Source organism: Microcaecilia unicolor, chromosome 4, assembly GCF_901765095.1.
Source record: "Microcaecilia unicolor chromosome 4, aMicUni1.1, whole genome shotgun sequence".
Classification (NCBI taxonomy): domain Eukaryota; kingdom Metazoa; phylum Chordata; class Amphibia; order Gymnophiona; family Siphonopidae; genus Microcaecilia; species Microcaecilia unicolor.
In genome coordinates this window covers 76,380,268-76,406,327 of record NC_044034.1, presented here as the reverse complement: position 1 = coordinate 76,406,327, position 26,060 = coordinate 76,380,268, and the positions used below count along the sequence as shown (strand labels likewise).

Sequence of the window (26,060 nt, the reverse complement as noted above, 5' to 3'; positions counted from 1 at the left end):
GGGTGGGGGGGGGGGGAAGAGGAGGGAGGAACTGTGTCAGAGGACTCTCCCTGGGGGGTTTGTTATTTGGGGTTGGGTGTCTGTAATAAGGGAGATCCTTTCGGGGTGTGCTATGGGGAGGAGACGATGCTGAGGTGATCAGCTACCTCAGGGACAGGTGTAAATGCTGATGTCTAGATTTTTTTCATATCAAAGTATATTCCCCTTGGAAAATGAAGCATACATGTTGGTATTTTTGGCCTGCCCAAACCACTCCCTCTTCACACACTAACCACAATCCTTTACTATCTAAATATGGTAATTGATCACCACATGTAAATAGCAGCTTTCTAAAATACCTATTTGCACATGTAGGCAATGTATACATTGAAAAGCCACTATTTAAATATTTTTAAAAGAAGGCCTAAGTATCACAATAGCAAGGATTTCTTGCTGCAACAGGTCCCAGGTCTATGTGCTTCGTGTGCATATTGGTGTATCATGTATCTTTTGACTGGTGTTTATTTTTACCTTTTTGGTTTGTGCTGGTTTCATTTTATTGATTTGTGTTTTGATTGTGCCATGCCTTGAACACCAACTTAAAAAGCATGTTATAACCTGCTATTATTTTCTATATATACAATATTTATTTATTGCATTTGTACTCCACATTTTCCCACCTATTTGCAGGTTCAATGTGGCTTACATAGTACCTTCAAAGGCGCTTGCCCAGTTGGTTGATAACAGATACAAGGTTGTATAGTGATCGTATTAGTTATAATTGGAGGGTCGGAAGGGATGAAGATTGTGTGTTGTCCAGTACGATTATAGTCTTGTGTTGCTGGGTGGGAGGTTTACGTGGGTTCGTTGGGGTAGGCCGTTTTGAAGAGGTTGGTTTTTAGTGATTTCCTGAAGTTCAGGTGGTCGTGTATTGTTTTCACATCTTTTGGGAGGCCATTCCATAGTTTTGCACTTATGTAGGAGAAGCCGGAAGCGTAAGTTGTTGTGCATTTCAGTCCTTTGCAATTTGGGTAGTGTAGGTTTAGGTGGGATCTTGACGATTTGACTTTGTTTCTTATTGGCAGATCTATAAGGTCTGTCATGTATCCTGGGACTACTCCGTATATGATTTTGTGGACTAAGGTGCAGGGTTTGAAGGTGATCCGTTCTTTGATTGGGAGCCAGTGCAACTTTTCTCGAAGGGGTTTGGCACTTTTGAAGCGTGTTCTGTTGAATATCAGCCTGGCTGCTGTATTTTGGGCGGTCTGGAGTTTTTTTATGAGTTGTTCTTTGCAACCTGCGTAGATTCCGTTGCAATAATCTGCATGGCTTAGGACCATTGATTGTATTAGATATCGAAAAGTTGCTCTTCAACAGCAGAAGGGCGGGTGTATGCCTATTGATTTGTACAGATGGAGTGTGCACTCACAGATTAGTATTTATATGTACCTGATCACACTTGGTCTCAATGACCGTTCACTCTTTTTCCTTGTCACAGTCAACTGTGGAGCCTAGGTAAGCTGATGCAAGTTGTTGGCCAATCCAGGGATGAGCAGACAGAGTAGTGGCATGATTAAGAGCCATTACTGAAGACATGTGAGCTACTGGAGATCAAAGACTGTGGCACCATAGTCAATTGTACAGCCAGGATGGGGTGGAGGGGTAGCAGGATGATCTTGAACATGGCTGACAGTTTGTGTGTTCACAGAAAGCAAGGGATGTAGTGCAGCTGTCAGTTGCAGACCCAGATCATTATGCTTCCACTTGGACTGCTCATCCTGGACTTGGACAACAATACCTGCAATGGCAGCAGCATGTCCCAGTCTCTGTGGCAGACAGCAACGTCGCAGATCTTGATTTCCAGGAATACACACTGACACTTTCTTCACCTCACATGCTGCTTGCACTAACCCTCTCACTCACTCTTGCTATCCCAGTGCACTTCTGGCCTTCTCATATTCTGGATTTCTAACTGCAACTTAATTAGTAACAAGTCAATCAGCACCAATAATTGCCAATCAAGCAATTATTGACACTAATTGGCATGAAGTAGATTTTACGTGCACAAATGTCTAAGCGTATTCTGTAAAGTGATGGACATAAATTCTAAGGAACACGGCTGAAAAGGGGCATGGTCATGGGTGTGGAATGGGCATCTATGAGTGTTGTGATAGAATACATCTGGTCCTTACCTAATTTAAACACTGGCATTTACACCAAGTAACTGCCCATGTATTCTATAAATTGCGCTGAAATTTAAGCGTATTCTATAAAGTACGCCTAAATTTAGGCGTACTTTATAGAATGTGCCTAGGCATGTATTTTTTGTGCTGATTTTTTAGGCATGATATATAGAATCTAGCCCTATATGGATACGCACTTTTGAATATCTATCCCATAATTTTCTTACCTGTGCGACCCAATCTCCATGAACTTTCCAGCGAACATAAGTTACATTTGGGTAAACAGCAGCATTATCGATGCTAATATTAGGCATGTTTCCATATGTTGGCAATTTCTTCCATGTTCTGAAAATGAAGGTTAAAAGATCAAATAAGGAAGGGACAGATCGAAATGATTCCATTTTGGTTCCATAGGTTATCTGGAGGCACAGACATGTTTTTCAAAATCTCTTATTTGTTTTTACAAACTTTTTCCTACGCAACACCTTCAAACAGATCATTTCTAAAACTTTGAAAAATATTTTGCCTGGGACGTAGTAATGCTAGAATGTCTTTTTAAGGCTTTCCTATCGCTCATACTAATTTTGAAGTTTAATATTCATGATTGTTTCAAACTAAGTTATCCTGATTTTTATTATAAGATGAACTTTCCTTCCTGAATACTTACTCCATTCTGTCTCCTCTACCTTAACTATGTATTTCTTTTTTCTGGAACTGGTAATCACCATTACGGAAATATGTAAGCCACATTGAGCCTGCAAATAGGTGGGAAAATGTGGGATACAAACGTTGTAAATAAATAAATAAACTAAAACGTGTGTGTTCGTGTCTCTCCATTCTTGACAGAGCACTTAAAAATGGCAACTACAGAGAAAATAGTGCAAGCTCAGCTAAAATTTGCTTCCACTAAAAAAAGGATAAACTGGAATATTTTTCAAAATCCTGTGCCTGATATTCAAGGAGTTTAACTGAGCAATATTCAAATGCACTTAACTGGGTAGTGCTGCCAAATATCTTTGCTATTTCCTAACCAGCTAGGTTAGGGGTAGTCCAGGGGCGGAGTTTGGGCGGAGCCACAATTTAGCTGGTTAGCAGTGATAGTTGGTCCACTAACCGGCTAAGTAAGCTCATAACCGGTCTGAATACTGGCCGGTACCCGGTTAACTTCTGGGTCAGTAAACATACTCAGATATTCAAAGCTGGGAGCCACGCATGCCCCGACATTGAATATGTATACTTTGTATTTATTCAGACCGGAACGGCGAATCACCGCTACGGTACTATGTAAGCCACATTGAGCCTGCAAATAGGTGGGAAAATGTGGGATACAAATGTAACAAATAAATAAATATATATATGAGATTAGTTCAGCCCCCCAACTATGAACAGAATAAGACACTTACCGCAGCAGCCTGAATATCAGCTCCCTTGGGTAAAGCAGGTTGAATGCTAATATTTGTATTTACAGTTCAGGTTGTAGGTTCAGCTGTATAAAACTGAATATGTCAATGTATTTTCATTGATTTCTTCTAGTATGAGAAGATGGGTGGAAAGGGATAAATACAGGTTTACCTTGATAAAGAAATGGAAGGATCACTAGTAAACTACATTTTATTTAGCCTTTTTTTCTGGCTGTGCATCTTCTTTAATGTTCAGAGAGTACTTGTTTTCTTTTTGGAGAATGTATTTTGTTTCCTTCAAAAAACAAATGCCTGCTTACATGCGCACACAAAGAATTTTTCACTATGTTTTTGGTAGAATGCTTTTCCCTTCTATAAGCTGTACCCAAAGCTTGGAAAATCACATATGTTTGCCCCAAAATCCTAAGATAGCCCTCTCAGACATGAGTAATTATGGGCCTATTGCAAATTTGCTATTTCTGTCCAAAGTCATCAAATCCTTAGTGGTAGACCAACTACTAGATTTCCTAGACCAAGCTGATGTGCTACGCCCATATCAGACAGAGTTCTGTAGGCACCTCTCTACAGAAACTGGTTGACTTCATCCACATTAATCTTGATCACGATAGGGTAATGATCCTCATATCACTAGACCTATACTCCATCTTCGATTTGTAGACTACTTTCTCTTACTTGATATGCCAATGTCACATAATCTTTCAGGTGTGACACTAGATTGGTTCCGCTTGTATCTATAAGGCCAATGTTATAAACTAGTCTGGAATAATATGCTATCTGAGTCATATGCTTATTCCTGTGGTGTACCACAGGGCTCTATATTGGTGCCAATTTATTCAACATCTTTCTAACACCTCTGGCAGTATTGATCAACTGCTAGGATTTACATCATTCGTCTATGCAGATGACATCCAGCTGCTATATGCTTTGAGACCACCTTTGCGTCATTCAGTTCACGTTTTAAACAAGAAACTAGACACCGCTACAAATTGGTTATATACACATAAGTTGTAACTGAATCCAGGAACGACAAAAGCATTAATCTTCTCTTGAAATGCTGAGGTGGAGCTGCCAACAACATTAGCAGTAGCATACAAGTTGTACATTCTCTAAAACTCCTTAGGGTTGTTGTTGATGATGCTTATTGATCATGATCACTGGTTCAAAAGAGCTTCTTCAAACTAATGAAAATTCAATCAGTACAGTTCTGTTTTGATACAAACACACTTTGATACAAACACACTTCGAATACTTCTTCACTCATTTGTCCTTGGACAATTACACTACTTTCAGAGTCTTTGTCAAACTGATCTTAGAAGACGTCAACTCATTCAGAATACAGCGGTTACGCTGATTATAGGTGCTACATGTAGGAATCACATCATGACACTACTCAAAATGGAACACTAGTCACCTATAATTATCAGAATCCCATACAAGATCATAACCCTCGGTTCCCACGATTTCTTTCCCAACTGCTCAAGTGGGATACAAATTTAACAAATAAATAAATAAATAAATATGTACCAGGCCTTGTTTTACACTCCAGCCAACAGAATCACTTGACAGTTCCTTTGTTTAGTGCCATTAGGCTTACCTGTGCTTGTTCTTCCATATTAAGCATTATGGACCAACACTTTGGAACACCCTCCCGCCATATCTTTGACTTGAATCTTCATATCAACATTTCAAAATAGACCTCAAAATGTACTTTTTTCAGAAGGCTTTTGGAATTTAATCTCAGCTAAGCACGGGCTTGTAGCACCACCTGATCTGGAATATCTGAGACCGCAGTCTAAAGCTTATGTTTCCCTTTCTGTCCTATCATAAGAATGGGATTCCTTTCTATTTAAATATTATTGCAGTTTTAGTATGTTCTGCAAACCACACAGATGGCTACAATGTGCAGTACAGGCACCTGGTCAAAAGAAACCGGTCAAAAGAAACTAGACAAAAGAAACCAGACAAAGAAGTTCCAAACAAAAAAAGTTCCTGACAAAATAGACTCCCGACAAAAGGGCCTGATGAAATAGATTTATTTTTGAATGGTACGAATTTGAAGGGTACAAAGAAGTGGAGGAGCCATAAAGTACTGAGAAAGTCCACAGCTTGTCACTTGAAAGGCCTGGCACCGGCCTACGGCTTGACTTCACTATCCACACTTGGTATCTAGTGAGAATCATAAATCTGCTTGAAAACATAATCAAGTTTGATTAAGAGTCTATTTTGTCTTGGGTTCTTTTGTTGTGGGGGTTTTTTGGGAGGGTTTGTTTTGTCATGGTCTGTTTTGGTTATAGTCTGTTTTGTTGGGGGGGTTTTTGTCGGTTTTTTTTTTTATGATCTATTATGTTGGGGTGCCTGCAGTATATCAAGATCTAATAATCTTGGAAACTTGGACAGTTAAAAGCTTTACATAAAAGATGAGCTATTTCAATGATGTGCAAGCAAGCTAATGGTTTGATATTCAGCACTCTTTTGACCTAGTTTTACCGAATGCTTAAATTTGACCTCTATTTTAAAAAAATGACACAGAATTAAATTTTGCAAAGCATATATACTGTATGACATAAGTAGTTACCTTAAAGTTTCACCTACAGAGGCCAGAATCAAGATGTTGATACAACCCTGTCAAACATCAAAACAAAATTTTAAAGCAATAATAAAATACAGTTCATGTGGAGGGTCATTTTATAACATGCCACCTGTGTGCAAAGGCAGAAAGTAGGAAACATTTAAGCCTGCTTGGGAATGGGGTCATTTTACTAAACTGCGGTAAAATCTAAGCTTAAGGTGAGTTAACTCTGGACTTTCCTATGTGCTAAACCCAGATAGAACATGACATTTTCTGGGGCATTTTCTGTTGTTTTAATTGCAAGTCATGTGCTGATGCTCCTATCAGTGCGCAGTACCTGCACACAATTAATATGGGAGCACTTATTACATATTACTTATTTAGCTGGCACTAAATATTCCTATTGTAGTGTGCGTTTAATCATAATGCGCTAGCCAGATAATGCAGGAATGCCCACTCTCTGCCCATGACACCCCCTCCAAAATATATTTGTAAAATAATCAGTAACAAATGGGTCATTGTGTGTCAACAGGCAAAATACCGCAAATACTTTTAGCATGCGCTAACTGTGCATTAAGGCTCGATATTGAGTGCAGGAGGGAGCCCGGCTAACTCCTGCGGTTGGCGATGAACCAGGAAATTCAATGCCAGGGCCGTATCTGGCGACTAGCATTGAATTTCCAGGCTTTTTTGGCTGCTAAAAATATAGCCGGTTAAGCCGATACTCATCCACTGACCAACTAAGTTATAGCAGCCAAAGATAGACCTGCTATTTATGTGGGTCTATCTGGCTGCTAAACTTAGCTGGTGAGACACTGAATATTGACGCTAACTGGCTATGTTGCACGACATAGCTGGCAACCAGGTTAGCTGCTAAACGGTAACATTCAGCCAAGATAGCCGGCTATCTTGCACTGAATATTAGCGCTTAGCTGGCTTTAGGTTATTTAACTGGCCAGGACCCGTTCCTGCCCAGTCAAATAGTTTTAAATATTGGCCGGTAAGGGCTTAACACCCTTTAATAAAAGGACTCCAATGTGTGTAATTTGCAGCTTCACCCCTGAATAACCTACATGTGAGTTGCATAAAAATACTTGCCTTCCTGGCACAGTGTAACCCCTGGGGTAATTTCACAAAAGGCCTTCTACGTGTGTAAAAAAGGCCTCTATGTGTAAGAAATTCTTTATAAATTTACCCCCATAAGAAGCAACTCAGTAACAGGGTGCCTCCATTTAGGCATAGCAAAGAGCCTCTTCTATAAGGATACTTGCATAACGCAAGTTATACAGAAACGTAGGTATGAATATTTACGACAGGTCTATGGCTTCTGTAAATGATTGTGTCTACTTGTGACATTTACATATGTAACTAACAATATTCTGTAAGTTGCCCGTGCTCCTCCCCTCTCACAATTATGCATTTTGTGCAGAATTTCAAAACTTTGTGTGCAGAATTCTCCCAGGAGTAATATATGCACCATTAGGAAGTTATTTACCTGGTCATCACCATACAGAATTAAGCATTCATCAGGTGCAGTCGAGCTAAAAACAACAAAAAAGCAGGGAATTGTGTCAAATATTACATATTGAGGATATTTTTTTTATCTAAAGATTCTGAAGTCTGTTATTCAAATGTCAATGCCACAGTGAAACTGTCAAAAAAGGTGGCAGGAAATATTCCCTACTGTAGAACTTAGGTGGCTGAGCTCAGAGATCCATTCCAGGAGGTACAGTACATGAATTTTTGGAGGCTCTTTCTGTTCAGTATAAAACCTCTACTTCAGAATTTAAGAAGGCGGTCAAAACATGACTATATGGAAACTGGCCGATATTTAGACATTAGCCCCTGATATTCAGTGCTTGGCCATGTGTGGAAACTGGGAGTGAATATCCAGGGCTAATTGTTACAGCAGTGGCTGCTGAAGCTCACGCGGGGCCCGGCACAATATCGTCCAGGAACCTCGTAAGGGTTTCTGCCTAGGAATCATGGCACCCCTCCCCCATTCCGATTCCCCTCCCACACCCCAGGAACCACAGCATTCCCCTTTCCGATCCCAATTCCCACTCTCCTCCCCCCCCCCCCCCCCAGGGTCTACCTGAAAAGTCCCTGTTGGTCTGGCAGGGCACAGGGCACATGGGCAGGAGTGATGCCCATTTTCTCCTGCATGGTGTGGCAACCTGTTCAAAATGGCTGTCGTGACCACTGGTGGCAGTCTCATGGTACTATCCATGTACCGCATCCACTCCTTGAGAAGAGCAATTACTGTTTTTCCCCTCTTTGTTCCCCACTCCCTTCCTCTACCTTCTGCTTTTCCTACTTTGGCGCTCTGTTTTATAATTTAATGCTGTAAACCACTTTGTTATGTCTTATGGTATCATCAGCGCTATATCAAGAAACTGTCTATATAATAATTTGTACCTCAAGGTTCTCTGGCTGTCTGGTTGTCTGGGTTTGTAACATGTTGGTGACATCAGTTTGCCTCCAGCGTTCCCTTCCCTCTCATTGTCCCGCCCTCACATAGAGACAAAATGATGTCAGAGGAGGGCGGGTCACTGAGAAGGAATGCTGGAGGCGACGGGAGCCCAGCCTGCCAGATGAAGAGGAGGACAGAATCGCAGGACATCGAGGGGAGGGAAGGGCAGAGGAGAATCAATGGACATGGATGGGATGGGAGGAGAGGAGAGAATCGTGGGACATGGATGTGTTGGCAGGGCACCGGACAGTCGCTGGACATGGAGGGGAGTACAGAATCATGGGACATCAAGGGGAAGAGAGGGCAGGGCAGAGGAGAATTGATGAACATGGATGGGATGGGATGGGAGGAGAGGAGAGGAGAGAATCGCAGGACACGGATGGGAGGGCAGGGCAGAGGAGAATCACTGGGAAGGGCAGAATCGCGGGACACAGATGGGAGGGCAGGGCACATGACAATCGCTGGACATGGAGGGGAGGACAGAATCACGGGACATTGAGGGGAGGGGAGGGCAGGGCAGAGGAGAATTGATGGACATGGATGGGATGGGAGGCGAGGGGAGAATCGCAGGACACGGAGGGGAGGGGAGAATCACGGGACATGGATGGGAGGGCAGGGCAGAGGTCAATCGCTGGTCATGGAGGGGAGGACAGAATTGCGGGACATCGAGGGGAGGGCAGGGCAGAGGAGAATCGCTGGACATAGAGGGGATGGGAGGCGAGGGGAGAATCGCGGGACACCGAGGGGAGGGCAGGGCAGAGGAGAATTGCTGGACATGGAGGGGAGGGCAGAATCGTGGGACATGAAGGGAAGGGCAGGGGAGGGCGGGGCAGAAGAGAATCACTGGACATGGAGAGGAGGCCAGAATCGCGGGACACAGAGGGGAGGGCAGGGCAGAAGAGAATCGCTGGACATGGAGGGGAGGCCACAATTATGGGACACTGAGGGGAGAGCAGGGCAGAGGAGGATCGCTGAAAATGGAGGAGAGGCCAGAATCACAGGACATGGTGGGGACAGCAGGGCAGAGGAGAATCGCTGCACATGGAGGGGAGGTCAGAATCATGGGACATGGAGGGGATGGGAGGGGAGGGGAGGGAATAATCACTGGACATAGAGGGGAGGGCAGGGGAGAGAGGAGAAATCGCTTAGATGAAAGCCTTCCTACGGCCCATTTCATTTTTGAAGAAACGGGCTTTGTTGCACTAGTAATAAATAAATGAACGTGGCCAGTTGATGCTCATTAACAAGCCCTCCATATCTCACAAAGACTGACAATTGCGATTTAGAAGGGGTAAAATGCGTGGAAAAATAAAACATTTAATTCCCCAAAAGTTCAGAACTTAGAAGAATTCTCGGGACATAAAGTTTTTCATCAAATTCAGAAAGATAAAAATGATCTAATCCTATAATGATCAATGTAACGTAGAGACTTTGTATATTTCAGAACAAACAAATAACCCTCCTTGACACAAGTTTACAGCCTGAATTAAAAATGTATTGAAATATCGGCTTCACTAATAGATCCCTGCAAAACGTGCAGAGATCATTTTCACATGTTTATTGTTTTGAATTCAGAAGTTTTTTTTTAACAGGATGGTCAGCATCCATTGTATTTTCTGAAAGAGCCTGGTGCCTAACTATGGAAGTTAGGTTCCTAACTCACCAGAAACAGCCTCTCCAATAGTATTTAATAAAAACACTTTTACAGAGGTGTTTAGAAAACAAACTAAGCATGGAACTTATTAACTCAATTTTGATTTAGACCAGGGTTCTCAACCCAGTCCTTGGGACATACCATGCCATTCAGGTTTTCCTTTCTGTTTCTAGTGTTTTATGGAACATAGCGAGTCTTAGTGTCTAAATGTACTTGATGTACTTGATGCATCGTTTTTTGAAAATTATATATAACTAATAAAAAAATAAGTCATAACTAAAAGTTTGCATGGTGCAAGTAGACAAGTAGGGGGAAAAATGGCCTAGTGCAGGACATGGTAAAGCGTTATATCTTAGTTTTGCCCTTTGTGCGTGCTAACCATGTGATTGATTGATTGATTTATTCTTTTGCAGAGGGTGTGTCTAGGTAGAGAATGTATGTGGAAGTGCTATTCAGCTAGTCAGCTAACATTAGCACACGCTAACTGAATATTGCTGACTTAATGCGGGAGCCCTTACCACCTTCGTAAGGGCTCCAGCATTTTTTCAGAGGCCGTGCACTAATATAGGGTTTCTTTTACAAAGCTGCACTAGCGATTCCCATGCAGCAAATGAGAAGAAGCCCAAAGGAATTGAATTGGCTTCCTCTCATTTGCCGCACCGAAAATCGGTAGCATGGCTTTGTAAAACAAGCCCCTAGTGCACTAACCTTAGCGCAAGGTCAGAAAATGAAATAATTGAAAAAGGTCAAATGTATAGCCACACTAGAAATGGGCTCAGGGCCTTATTCTATAAAGTTAGGTTCCAAAATATATGCTCCTAAAATTTATGCTCCTAAATTATGAGCATAATCTATTTTGGAGAATAGAATATGTTTGTAATTTAGGCACATAAATTTTAAGACTGTAAATTTAGGAGTATAACCTTTGTAGAATACGGCCCTTAGTGCATGGGAAAGTCCCGTGTTTGAATGTATTAAGCCCTTTTGATAGCGCAGCTTACATGAGCACGCAATTATGGAATGCATTACCTACAGCCCTGAAAGCTATTGATGAAATAACTAACTTCCGTAAATCTCTGAAGACACATTTATTCAAGAAGGCCTACAAAGAGAACCCATAACCTTACAAAATTACCTCATCAACACACCGAATTATTATAGTCCACCTTATATCTTGCCTAACACCTTCCTTCTCTCTTCCCTCGCTTAATCTTTGTACATTACTAATTGTATCTAATATCATGGAATGATTGTCACAACCAAACTCTGTAAGCCACATTGAGCCTGCAAATAGGTGGGAAAATGTGGGATACAAATGCAATAAATAAAAATAAATAAATAAAAAAAAGCCCTGTAACTTGTTTTATGTCTAAATGATATTACCTGTCCCCTTTCTTAAGGTTTTCCTTACTTTGGGGTAGAAAAAACAAAGCAGGTTACAAAGGCATGTACATCATTTTGTCTGTCACTGATATCAAACCTTACCAGTAATCTACTTTCAGAAGCATGCTTTCCAAACCGCTTATTTGGCAGTAAGGCTCAAAGTTAGACAGTTCATATAGCTGGATCTCACGATCCCTATCAGAGAAAACAACAGGATTAAATGAGTGATCTTCCCCCCCTAAGCATTCATTAACCCTTTCACTGCTGCTTCTTTGGAGGCAGGGCCTCCAAGAGGGTAGGGGCAAGATTTCCCCAGGCTCGGCCTCCAAGGGGGGCCTGGAGTTGGCAATAGAAAAGCCGCTTTCTTCAGGCATCTGGTGGAAGGCACAGGCAAAAGGCTGCCTCCTATGTGAAATAATTTACATAGGAGGCAGAGGGGATGCAGCAGGAAGGACCCCTGGCTGGCACAGCAGAATTAGTGTGATAACACAGCAGCAGGAGGCAGATCGAGTGAGCAGTTGTTGTTGTTACAATTGTAGCCTGTGCTTTCCCACTCATGGCAGGCTCAATGTGGCGTACATGGGGCAATGGAGGGTTAAGTGACTTGCCCAGAGTCACAAGGAGCTGCTTGTGCCTGAAGTGGGAATCAAACTCAGTTCCTCAGTTCCCCAGGACCAAAGTCCACCACCCTAAGCTACTGCCAGGTGGGGGCTCAGGGGGGCCATGGAATTGGGGATCAAGGGGAGCCACCCTCAAGATTGTTTGCCCCTGGCCAGGCTTGGTCTTTTTGTGGCCCTGTTTAGAGGAAAATATCTTTGTTACAACTTTGGAATCTTTATAGGTTTCAACACTTCATTCTGGACCAAAAAAAACAGATGTGGCAAATGAGTTTTGCAAGTGAATTGCCAATGTGGATGATCACAACCTTTTATTCCATTTTGTTCTATTCTTACATGTCTAAGCCTCCTTTTAAAATTAGCAGATTATTATAAAATAAATAAAAACATGATTAAAACACACATATAAAATTAAGTTCAGAAACACAGACTCCTGGGATCCGTAGATGGTGACCTAATTTGGATGCGGATCTCAGATCCATGCACAAACTAATTAGTTAACAAGCAGTTAATAATCAATTATTGATGTTAATTGGCAGAAATTAGGATTTCTGTATGGATCTGCCGGCATCAATTTTTTTAAAAGGGCTCCAGAGGTGATCCGGGAAATTATAGACCGGTCAGCCTGCTGTTGATGCTGGGCAAAATGGTAGAGACTATTAAAAACAAGAAAGGGGTCCTTTTACGAAGCTGCAGCAAAAGGGGACCTGTGCTGGCATCATGACATGGGCCGAGGCCCCCTTTTACTGCAGCGGAGTAAAAGGCAGATCTTTCTTTTTTTTTTTAAGAAATGGCCGTGCAGTACGTGAAGCACTTGCTGCATGGCCATTTTGGGGGGGGGGGGGGAGCACTTACTGTCAACCACTAAGGTGGCAGCAAGGGCTCCCGTGCTAACCCAGTGGCAACCAGGCAGTGCATTGGGGGGTGGGAACCATGGCCGGGCTGCTACGATAGCCTGGCGGTACTTCTGTTTTAGTGAGCAGTAAGCCCACGTTGGGCTTACTGCTGCTTTGTAAAAGGACCCCCAAATTACATACATAAGCAGGGATTAACAAGACAAAGTCAAATGGATTTAATCAAGGGAAATTCTGCCTCACCAATCTATTACTTTTCTTTGAAGGGGTGAAAAAACATGTGGATAAAGGTGAGCAGGTTGATATTGTGTATCTAGATTTTCAAAAGGCATCTGAGGAAATTAGAAAGTCATGGAAAAGGAGGTAGTGTCCTATTGTGGATTAAAAACTGGTTAAAAGATAAAAAAACAGAGATTAGGTTTAAATGGTCAGTATTTTCAATGGAGAAGGGTAGATAGTGTACATAAGTACATAAGTAATGCCACACTGGGAAAGACCAAGGGTCCATCGAGCCCAGCATCCTGTCCACGACAGCGGCCAATCTAGGCCAAGGGCACCTGGCAAGCTTCCCCAGGGGTCTGTGCTGTGACTGCTGCTTTTTAACACGTTTATAAATCATCTAGAGATGGGAATAACTAGTGAGGTAATTCAATTTGCAGATGTCTTAAAGTTTTTCAAAGTTATTAAATCAGAAGAGCATTGTGAAAAATTGCAAGAGGACCTTACGAGACTGGGAGACTGGGTGACTGGGCATCCAAATGGCAGATGACATTTAATGTGGGCAAGTGCAAAGTGATACATGTGGGAAAGAGAAACCCGAACTATAGGCTCCACATTAGGAGTCACCACCCAGGAAAAGGATCTAGGTGTCATCATTGATGATACTTTGAAACCCTCTGCTCAGTGTGCAGCGGCGGCTAAGAAAGCAAGTAGAATGTTAGGTATTATTAGGAAAGGAATGGAAAGCAAAAATGAGAATGTTATAATGCCTTTGTATCGCTCCATGGTGTGACCATACCTCAAATACTATGTACAATTCTGGTCACCGCATCTCAAAAAAGATATAGTGGAATAAGAAAAGGTACAAAGAAGGGTGATGAAAATGATAAAGGGGATGGGACGACTTCCCTATGAGGAAAGGCTAAAGCGGATAGGGCTCTTCAGCTTGGAGAAAAGACGGTTGAGGGGAGATATGATAGAGGTCTATAAAATAATGAGTGCAGTGGAACAGGTAGATGTGAATCGCTTGTTTACTCTTTCCAAAAATACTAGCACTAAGGCAGTGGTGTGCTGAGACATTTTTAACAACAGGCTCTCTCTCTCCGGGCATAGTCAGTCCTGCAATTTGGGGGAACCCGGGGTGGACTAGGGGGAGCAACGCATTCCTCTCTTTCCCCCTCCCCCCATGTGGGAATGTTAGACATACCTTTGCTGCAGGGGCGTAACCAGACTTTGGCGGGAGGGGGGTCCAGAGCTCGAGGTGAAGGGGCACATTTTAGGCCCCCCCGGCGCCGCTGACCTTCTCCCTGCCATTGCCAACCCCCCCCCCCCCCGCCATTGCCGACCCCGCTGCTGCCACCACCAACTTTGCCCCCTCCCCACCGACGACGACCCTCTGGACCCCCCCTCCCGCCGCCAACCCACCGTCGCCTACCTTTGCTGGCGGAAGACCCCAACCCCTGCCAGCCGAGGTCCTCTTCTTTCCGCAGGACGTCAGAAACAGAAGGAAGCCTTTTGCGGAAAGAAGAGGATCTCGGCTGGCGGGAGTTGGGGTCCCCCGTCAGCAAAGGCAGGCGACAGCAACGGCGGGAGGGGGGGTCAAGAGGGTCGTCAGCAGGGGGGTCCAGGGCCAAATCTACGGGGGCCCAGGCTCCCCAGGCCCCACGTAGCTAAGCCACTGCTTTGCTGGCATGGAGGCGGAGCCCCACCAGCCAAATAAATGGACTACCTCCACTCCCCGCTGCTTGTTCCTGGCTTTCAGTGGCATGCCAGGAATTCTTAAGCATTCTTGCGCGAGAAGTCCTGACATGCTGCTCAGCACCAGAAACAAGCAGCAGGGAGCAGTGGCAGTCCATTTAATTTGGCTGGCAGAGCTTGGTATCTTTGCCAGCAAAGGTAAAGTAGTTCAGCGACACCAAGGGTGGTCCATCTTAAAGTTGGAGATTTACCACTGCTATTATGGTGATTGAAGACCAATGAGTGAGGTTTTTCTTATTGGCCCCAGGCCCCCAGCCATGTCTAAAACCAGTTTTAGCAGACACATATTCCAAAAACTGACATATTCTAAACAATAAATAGAAAATAAAATTCATTTTCTACCTTTGTTGTCTGGTCATTTTATTTTTCTTATTGTGGCGATCCCAGTGTCTAGTTTCTGCTTTCCTTTTCCTTCTCTTTACTGTTTCGCCAGCGTCTCTTTGTCCATTTGGCACTTCCTTTCTCTTCATATCCACCATCCATCTTCTCTCTGCATCCCTATTACTCCTTGTCTTTCTGCCATGCTGAGCATCTCCAATCTCTGTGTTCCTATTTTTGCCCTGTCCAACATAACTCTTCTGTGTCCCTATGCCCCCTGCCACATGCTAGCATCTCTCCCTCTCTCTTCCCTCCCCCTGCCCCTCAGCTCAATGGTCCAGCAAGTGTTTCTTTCTCTTCCTTCGCTTCTGCTTTGTCTCCTCTTTGCAAGCTCAGCACTTCTCCCTCTTCCTTCTTTAACCACAGGTCCTGGCACCTCTCTCCTTTATTGTCCTTCCAATCCCCTCCCTCAAGTCCAGCATCTGTTTCCCTCTCTGTGCCCCCTTCTCTTCCTCATTCCCCTTACTTCACTGAATCTCTTTCTTCATTACCTAACCTCCCTGTCCAGCATCTCTCTGCCTCCTTGCACCCCTCTTGATGCAGCACCTCTGTCCCTCCTTGACCCACCCCTTATGCAGCACCTCTGTCCCTCCTTACCCCTCCTGATGCAGCATTTCTCTCCCTCCTTGCCCCCTATGCAGTACCTGTCTCCCTCCTTGCTCTCCCCAATGCAACACCTCTCTCCTTCTTTGACCCTCCATGCAGCACCTCTCTCCTTCCTTACCCTCATGCAGCACTTCTCTCCCTCCTTGCCTCCCTCTCCCCTCCAATTTCCTCCAGGCAATACCTGGCTGGCTGTCTCCCTTGCCCCCCCCCCATGATGCAGTATTGTTGTCCTCCTCCCCAAGCAGCACCTGTCTCCTTTCCTACCTCTCTTGATGCAGCACCTTTCTCCCTCCCTCCCCTCCCCATGCAGTATCTAGCTGTCTCCCTTATTGCCCCCCCCCCCCATGATGCAGTATCTGCCTTCCCCCCACCCTGAAGCAGTAACTCTCTGCTCTCTCCCCTTCCACTTCCTTCCCTCTTGCCCATCTTCTTCTGCCGCTATTAATTTTTCTTTAAGCAGTGCTGGAATACATCAGCAGGAACAGGCTGTTTCAGCCAATCCCAGGGGCCTTCCTGGGAAGAAAATACCCAAGCCATAGAGGACACTGCCAGGAATTTTGGACACACAGCAAGCAATAGTCCTCCTCCATCCCTCCCCCTGCACTGACCACTAGTATTCGTCGGAAACAGGGCAGAATGGAGATATGGAGGGGCATTTTTGAAAGGGACGTCCAAGTTTTGATGAGGACGTCCTCGCAAAACACTGATCCAGGGGCAGGGAAACCCATATTTTCGAAACAAGATGGACGTCCATCTTTCATTTCAATAATATGGTCAGGGACGCCCAAATCCTGAAATTTGGTCATCCCTAGACTTGGTTATTTCTGATTTTCAAAGATAATCGAAACCAAGGACGTCCATGTCAGAAACGACCAAATGCAAGCCATTTGGTCATGGGAGGAGCCAGCATTTCTAGTGCACTAGTCCCCCTGACATGCCAGGACACCAACTGGGCACTCTAGGGTGCACTGCAGTGGACTTCATAAATTGCTCCCAGGTACATAGCTCCCTTACCTTGTGTGCTGAGCCACCCCAAAACCCACTACCCACAACTGTACACCACTATCATGGCCCTTACGGGTGAAGGGGGGCACCTAGATGTGGGTACAGTGGATTCGTGGTGAGTTTTGGAGGGCTCACAGTTTCCTCCACAAGTGTAACAGGTGGGGGGGGGGGGGTGGTGGGCCTGGGTCCGCCTGCCTGAAGTGCACTGGACTGCACCCACTAAAACTGCTCTAGGGACCTGCATACTGCTGACATGGACCTGAGTATGACATCTGAGGCTGGCAATCAGTATTTCTAAAGATGTTTTTTGAGGGTGGGAGGGGGTTAGCGACCACTGGGGGAGTAAGGGGAGATCATCCCCGATTCTCTCTGGTGGTCATCTGGTCATTTCAGGCACCTTTTTGTGCTTTGGTCGTAAGAAAAACACTACCAGGTAAAGTCGTCTGAGTGTTCATCAGGGCCGTCCTTGTTTCTTTCGATTATGGGTCGAGGATGTCCAAGTGTTAGGCACACCCAAGTCCCGCCTTTGCTAAGCCTTCGATACTCCCCCTTGAACTTTGGCCATCCCTGCGATGGAAAGCAGTTGGGGACATCCAAAACTGGCTTTCGATTATACCGATTTGGTGACCCTGTGAGAAGGACGTTCATCTTCCGATTTATGTCGAAAGATGGGCATCCTTCTCTTTCAAAAATGAGCCCAATGGGCTGCCCCAAGTGGTTCCTGTGAGGAAGGATGGTTCTTCAGGAAGCCTGTTCTGTCCTCCCTCACAGACACAACCCGGGACAGCCCACATACCCTTCTGACCAAGGACCCCCGGCTGCAGTGAGCAGGCACAACCATGTTCCCGATGAATACAGAAGGTCAGTGCTGGGGTGGGGGAAGAAATAGAGGAGTTCTACCTGCGCTGTGCCCAAAATTCTGTCTGCCACAAAATCTTGCAGCTTGAAGTTCTGCACCATTTTGGTGGTGCTGAAATGGCAATGCCAAAATGGCATTGCCAAAAGTCCTTCTTCGGTTCAGCAGATGTTTGTATTCCTTAACAGGCAGCCCCTACCCCTTTGAAAATTGGCTTGAAGTCCCACATACTCTATGAAAATTGCCTGTACAGTACTCAAGGCAGGGTTGCCAACTTTTTGACAGCAAAAAATCCGACACCTGTCCTGTCCCTTGCCCCATCCCATGCTCTGCCCCAAGTCCATTGCTACATCTACTGCTTCTCACATCCCTTTCCAGCATTGCCCTCCCCATTCCCCTCTCTCATTCACACACCCTTTTCAAGTGCTGACCCTTCCCTTACCCCTCTCTCATTCCCAGCCCCTTCCATCATTGCCTGGTCCCTAGACTACCTCTGCCTGGCATCTCTTCTCTTTGTCCCTGTCTCTCCCCTGTCCCCTCTTGCTTCTCTTCCTCCCACACACCCCACATTTATTTGCATTTGTCTTAAGTCCAGAGGAAGAGGAGGGAGGAGCTTGGAAGCAGCGAGCGACTCATGTAGGTAAAAAAAAGTCAGATGTAAACTGTGAGGTGGTGGGGAGGGGGATTGGGGGAGAATTAGAAGACCAGGAAGGAGGGTCTACTGGCCAAGCTGACTGTGACCAAAGTTGGAGGGGACGTTGGCAGGGCAGGCAGGCTTGTGTTGGCTGGCAGCTGTGCTGTGCTGCACCATGCTGTGCCATAGAGACCAGACTTGAATCACTGAAAGACCAAAAAAACATGGCTTTTCAAGTGGCAGTTTGAAGGCTCTGCCAGCAGTTGGCCTGGCCTTTCAAAAGCTAGCCAGTTGGCAACCCTTAGGAATTTTATTATTCTCAGGTTATTCCTTTTCCAATAATTCTAAAACATTATTTGCTTTATTGGCCGCTGACGTCTCTCTTAAAACCTTTTCTCTAAATCAGTTTGTTTAAAAGTAAAAATATGTTGAATACTTTACCCAGTTCCCAGGATTAATTTGTTGTACTCTGTCATAATAGTGAAGTCTGTCACCCATGTAGATTCTCTGTTAGATTTTTCCTTAAAAACAAAAAGACAGTGTTATACAATTGTGGCAACTTTGTAATCAATCCAGCTTTAAATAATAATAATATTAGTTATCATTAATACTATTTATTTATGGAGCTCCTTTATCCAAATTGATTAAAAATTCTATGATTGACCAGTAACATGTACAGCACGAGCACCCAGATCAGTGGGAAAACGACAGCGAGAGCAGAAATGAAGAGGCAGTGAGATGAAGTATGATTCAGGAGGAGGAGGCATTCAGGTTTCCCTTCTGCCAGGGCTGGTTTAACCATTAGGCCAACTAGGTGGTTGCCAAGGGCCGCAAGGTTGGGAGGGTCTAACTCAGTGGTTCCCAAACCTGGTCCTGGAGACACCCCAGCCAGTCAGGTTTTCAGGATATCCACAATGAATATTCATGGGAGAGATTTGCATGTAGTGGCCTAACTAATCCCTGCCCCTAAGCTCTCTAGTTGGTGATATCTTGTGGTACAAAATCTTGGTTGGGTCTACCCTGTTCCGTTGTCTCTGTATAGAACAGAATGGTAGCTGCTCTGTCTATAACCTGTATTTATGCCACTCAGGCTTTCAGATATGGAAGCCTGGAGGCTCCAGGGGGTGAATTTTCCAACTGGCTCACATTTGCAGGACAAACTGATCCAGTCCCGGCTTTATCCCTCTCCATGTCCAGACTTATGATTTTCTGAGTCCAGTCCTCGGGACACACCCAACCAATCAGGTTTTCAGGATACCCACAATAAATATGCATGAGATAATTTGCATACAATGCAGGTAGTGCATGTATCTCATGTATATTTATTGTGGATATCCTGAAAACCTGACTGACTAGCAGGCTAATTTTCGAAAGAGATGGACGTCCAAAAAGTGACATAAATTGGCATTTGGACATCCATCTCACAGAATTGTCCAAATCGATATAATCGAAACTGCAATTTGGACGTCTTTCTCAGAAGTCTGTCGGAAGGACGTCCAAATCTCAAGGGGGCATATTGGAGGCATGTTACTGCCAGGTTAGCGCAGGAACACTAATTGTCACCTCAATGGGTGGTGGTAAGGGCTCCCCATCACATGGCCATGCGGTAGGAGTTCTCTTACTGCAGGACCATGTGTGCCTGGGGTCTTTTTACCTGCCACGGTAAAAAGTGCCCTGGTGCACGGGAAAAATGGCCCCCTCCGCTAACGCAGGGCCCTTTTTCCCACAGCTTGGTGAAAGGACTCCACAGGTATGTACTTACCCCAGATTCTAAATAAGGCGCAGTGAAATGCATATATTAAATTGGGCACGTGCCCAATTTACACACGCAACTTAATTGAGTAATGAGTCAATCAGCACTGATATTGACCGATAACAACCAATTATTAGCACTAATTGGCAAAAATTAGAATTTGCGCATGCATTCTTTTAGGCATATTCTAAAAGGAGCTGCACATAAATTCTAACAAGTGTAGCTGAAAAGGGGGCTTGACCATGGGAGGAGTGTGGACGTGGCAGGGGCATTCCTCAAATGTATGCATGTGGTTTTATAATTCAAAGAACGGCACCTAATTTAGGCGTGGGTATTTATACTAGGTTTTCAGTGGCATAAATAGCTGAACCTAAATGTAGGGGCGTTCCCCAGCCTTGTATACCACACCTAACTTAAGTGCTATTTTTGGATATGCCTATTTTTTTAGATGCCATTTACAAAATCTGGCCCTTAGAGGGTAATTCTATAACTTGGCACCAAGGTGTAGACATCACAATGAGGCACACTTAGTACCAATTCAATAATGGCACTTAAGTGTGCTTACGCTGTTATAGAATACTAGCACAATTCCACGTTGGCAGGCCAAAACGTAGACATACCCATTCATATGTCAATAGCTGTTGGCTTGCCTAAGTGCACAGAGCAATGCACACAACTGACAACATTCTATAAAGTTGCATGTGTCACATGGGGGTCCTTTTACTAAGGTGCACTAAAAATGGCCTGCGCTGCTGTAGGCACGTGTATTGGACGCGTGCAGGTCCATTTTTCAAAAGAAGGCCTTTTTTTGGCCAAAAATGGATGTGCAGTAAAATAAAAATTGACGCACATCCATTTTGGGCCTGAGACCTTACCGCCACCCATTGACTTAGCAGTAAGCTCTTATGTGTTAACCAGGTGGTAATCATCAGCGCGTGTACACTGCCGATTACTGCCAGGTTAGTGCCACATGGTAGAAAATAAAAAATATTTTCTGCTGCGTGTATCGGATGCACGTAAAAAATGGAATTACAGGCCGGGGCTTGTGGTAGCTGGGCAGTAGTTCAAATTGATGTGCATCGGACACATGTAGGTGATGCCGATGTGTACAACCACATGTAAACAACATACTATCGAAGATATGTGCATAGTTACAGAACAGCATGTAGGTGTGTATTTCACATTTACACAGGTATGTGCACATATATGCACATATATGGCAGATTCTAATTATTTACATGTGTAATCAGAGTGCAAATATTAGCGCCTACTCCAAAATGCACTGCATGCTGTGAATCAAACTGTACTAGCAGAGCAAAATATGTGCTGAAGTTCACCTACAAAGACCATCTTCCTTCGTTTCAGCTTCAGCTGTGCAGACCAGAGGTAGATGGTACCGTCTTCTCTAATAAGGATCAGCGTATTGTCGGAAGTGGACAGGACACGCAGGAATGGTTCACCATGAGAAATTTCCCGTATGATAGCAGGCAAAGCAAAGGTGATTTCTTTTAATCGTGCAGAAAAGCCCTCCAGTTCTGCATACTCCAGCTGCATATATGTGCAGAATTCATCCTAGGGGAGAAGAGATCTGAAGCTCATTTACCTGGCATCTTTATTATATTTGTTATGAAAATTTTTAAACCCATCTCTCTCCAGAGGACTACGTGTTTATGAAGCAAGAAATGTCAGATCTTAAAATCAGGGACTTATGGCCCTTGTACTAAGCTGTGGTAAAATGTGGCCTTAGTGGCTTGGCTGCTTTTACCTGCCAGGTATGTGCCTCTATGCCACTTTATTTTTTATTCCATTTAAATGTTTTATTAAAGATACTGCTGTCTCATACAAACAACAAATTTAAACTGTTTTACTTACAAAAGCTAATACCTTTATCCATCTAACAATGTTGTTTACTATTTTACTTTTAAACTGTATAATTGTATTTCATGCGCTGTAGCCTTTTCTACAGATATGTGTAAGCCACATTGAGCTTGCAATTGATTTGAAAATGTGGGATATAAATGTATTAAATACATTTAATTAATTAATTAATTTTAGGTTTATTCATTAGCTGATATCATTTTTATCAGTTCCAAAATGTTTCATTTATTGAAGTGCACTTTATGCATGAGAAATTTTATGATTTAGGGCCTCTTTTACTAAACCCTGCCAGCGATTCCCAGTGCGGCAGTCCATTCATTTTGAATGGGCTGCGTCACATTTGCCGTGCAGAAATCACTAGCGCGGTTTAGTAAAAGAGGCCCTTAGTATTATATTTCTGTAATATCATCATCTGTCCTGAATTTCTTATAAGCATAGTGCTTATCTATAAAGATGTCTTTCAGTGGTTCTTTTTGTTTATACATCTTTTATGTAATCACTTTCATGAGTGAGATGAACATAGTGCTTGTCATACATATATTGTTATGTGTACATCTGCCTATTTATATAAAAAAAATTTCAATAGCTCTTACTGTTTATATGTATTTATTTCTTTGAATGACATAAACTTAGTGGGTCCGATATTCAGCCATGGTGGGCAGCATATTCAATGCCAGGCTATATCCGCCAACAGCATTGAATGGGATTTTTTTGGCCACTAAAGAGTTAACTGGCTATGCCGATATTCAGCACTAACCGGTTAACATTTTAGTGGTCAAGGATAGGCCCTGCTATTTAAGGTGCCCTTTTACAAAGCCACGGTAAAAATTGGCCTGCGGTAGTGTAGGCGCGTGTATAGGGCATACGCTGGGCCAGGTTTTTTTTTAATGGGATAGGAAAAGGGCCTGCGGTAAAAATGAAACCAGCATGTACCCAAAACTGGCCTGAGCCCTTAACGCCACCCATTGATCTAGCGGTAAAGGCTCACGCACACGGTGACCAGTCGGTACGTGCCAAGTGCCCATTACTGCCAGAACCAGAGCGCGTAGGAGGAAATAAATAATTCATCCACATGTTATGGGTGTGCGCCAAATCTGAAATTACCGCCAAGAGGGCATGCTGGCCTGGCAATAGTCTCATTTGGTCACATGCTGCACACGTGCAGAGCCTACCATGGCTTAGTAAAAGGGCCCCTAAATGATAATACAAAATCCTCACACTTGATAGTTCAATATGATATGTCCTCTACTCATCAGACATCTAATAAAATGTGAAAACAAGGACGAAAAATCCTCAGTGTGCTCAGACCTATTATAACTTGTATTAGTCTAAAAACAGGTTACAGTCCAATCAATGACATAAAAAACCTCCATAAAGTCACTTTTAAATCTTCAGTATAACAACTGTGCAACCATTTCAATGTTCTTGTGTCTTGCTTTGCATTACTTAAACATAGGAGCATAGAGTTTTGTACTTAATGTTCACAGAAGTAAGCCCACTTGCTGAACATCACCACTACTGTCTGACGGTGGCAGGCATTTCGTTCCATTGTTTCAGGGACTAGTGGGATCATTTAATTGAAAACGTTAAAGCATGGCAGACTCATAGCTGGTTTGGTGCTGAATATCTGTGCCTAACTGTCTATGTTGTGTGATATAGCCGGTTAGGAGGAGATTCTATATATGGCACATAAAAAAACTGGCGCTGAAATCAGTGCCAACTAAGTGTATTCTATAATTGGCACCCAGATTTAAGTGCAAATTATAGAATACACTTGGTCTCCAATGATCTGTTCCTAGCCAGATCCAAAGGTCTCTATTCTATCCTCATCCTTCTCGATCTATCTGCTGCTTTTGACACTGTTGATCACAGCCTACTCCTTGATACGCTGTCCTCACTTGGATTTCAGGGCTCTGTTCTTTCCTGGTTTTTTTCTTATCTCTCCCAGTGTACCTTTAGTGTATACTCTAGTGGATCCTCTTCTACTTCTATCCCACTGTCAGTTGGTGTACCTCAGGGATCTGTTCTGGGACCTCTTCTCTTCTCCATCTATACTTCTTCCCTTGGTACTCTGATCTCATCCCATGGTTTTCAGTATCATCTTTACGCTGATGACTCCCAGATCTACCTCTCCACACCAGAAATCTCAGCCGAAATCCAGGCCAAAGTATCAGCCTGCCTGTCTGACATTGCTGTCTGGATGTCTCAGCGCCATCTGAAACTAAACATGACAAAGACTGAGCTTCTTATCTTTCCCCCTAAACCAACCTCTCCTCCTCCCCCATTCTCTATTTCTGTGGATAACACTCTCATCCTTCCTGTCTCATCAGTTCGTAACCTTGGGGTCATCTTCGACTCCTCCCTCTCCTTCTCTGCACATATTCAACAGACTGCTAAAACCTGTCGTTTCTTTCTCTATAATATCACCAAAATTCGCCCTTTCTTTTCTGAGCACACTACCAGAACCCTCATCCACACTCTTATCACCTCTCGCTTAGACTATTGCAACTTGCTTCTCACAGGTCTCCCACTTAGCCATCTCTCTCCTCTTCAATCTGTTCAAAATTCAGCTGCACGACTAATATTCCGCCAGTGTCGTTATGCTCATATTAGCCCTCTCCTCAAGTCACTTCACTGGCTTCCTATCCGTTTCTGTATACAGTTCAAACTCCTCTTATTGACCTATAAGTGCATTCACTCTGCAGCTCCTCAGTACCTCTCCACTCTCATCTCTCCCTACATTCCTCCCCGGGAACTCCATTCACTGGGTAAATCTCTCTTATCTGCACCCTTCTCCTCCACTGCTAACTCCAGACTCCGTTCCTTTTATCTTGCTGCACCATATGCCTGGAATAGACTTCCTGAGCCGGTATGTAAAGCTCCATCTCTGACCGTCTTCAAATCTAAGCTAAAAGCCCACCTTTTTGATGCTGCTTTTAACTCTTAACCCTTGTTCAGAACCCTTATCTTATCATCCTCACTTTAACATTCCCTTATCTCTTGTTTGTCCTGTTTGTCTGTCCTAATTAGATTGTAAGCTCTGTCGAGTAGGGACTGTCTCTTCATATTCAAGTGTACAGCGCTGCATACGTCTAGTAGCGCTATAGAAATGATAAGTAGTAGTAGTAGTAGTGGTTGATATTTCAGCATCTGAATCTGCACGCATCCATTTACACTAAATAAAATATGACGAAAATCCAGGCGCATAGATTTAGGCGCATTGGGCCATATTCTATAACTAGGTGCCTAAATTTCAGAGCGCCCACAAAACGCCCATTTCCCCACCCATAACCATGTCCCTTATTGCTTATGCATGTTAAAGGTTCAGTGCACATAATTATAGAATATGCTTAGCAAGTTGTGCGCCTAAATTCTAATCAGTGCCAATTAGTGCTCATTATTGCCTGTCAAGTGCTGATATCAGCACTCATTAGCTGGTTAAGCTAATTAAGTTACATGCGGTGTTATAAAATCCACACCGATTTTGGCGCCTAAATCTAAGAACACTATTGGGCTTATTTTCAAAAGAGAAGGACGCCCATCTTTCGACATAAATCGGAAGATGGGCGTCCTTCTCACAGGGTCGTCCAAATCGGTATAATCAAAAGCCGATTTTGGACGACCCCCAACTGATTTCCGTTGCAGGGACTGCCGAAGTTCAAGGGGGCATATCGGAGGCGTAGCGAAGGTGGGTCTTGGGCGTGCCTAATACTAGGACGTCCTCGACCCATAATCGAAAGAAACAAGGACGTCCCTGACGAACACTTGGACGACTTTACCTGGTCGTGTTTTTCTTACGACCAAAGCACAAAAAGGTGCCCGAAATGACCAGATGACCAC

At 43.9% G+C, this 26,060-nt stretch overlaps 1 protein-coding gene across 1 annotated transcript in view; it reads right to left on the bottom strand.

The window, feature by feature from the left end:
* Positions 1-26,060, bottom strand: part of LOC115469606 (WD repeat-containing protein on Y chromosome-like) — a 141,626-nt gene that overhangs the window by 69,588 nt on the left and 45,978 nt on the right. Inside the window, 6 exon segments of the mRNA XM_030202401.1 lie at positions 2,390-2,507; positions 6,159-6,205; positions 7,648-7,693; positions 11,765-11,857; positions 19,031-19,110; positions 21,684-21,914. Of these exon segments, the coding sequence (XP_030058261.1) occupies positions 2,390-2,507; positions 6,159-6,205; positions 7,648-7,693; positions 11,765-11,857; positions 19,031-19,110; positions 21,684-21,914 (615 nt within the window).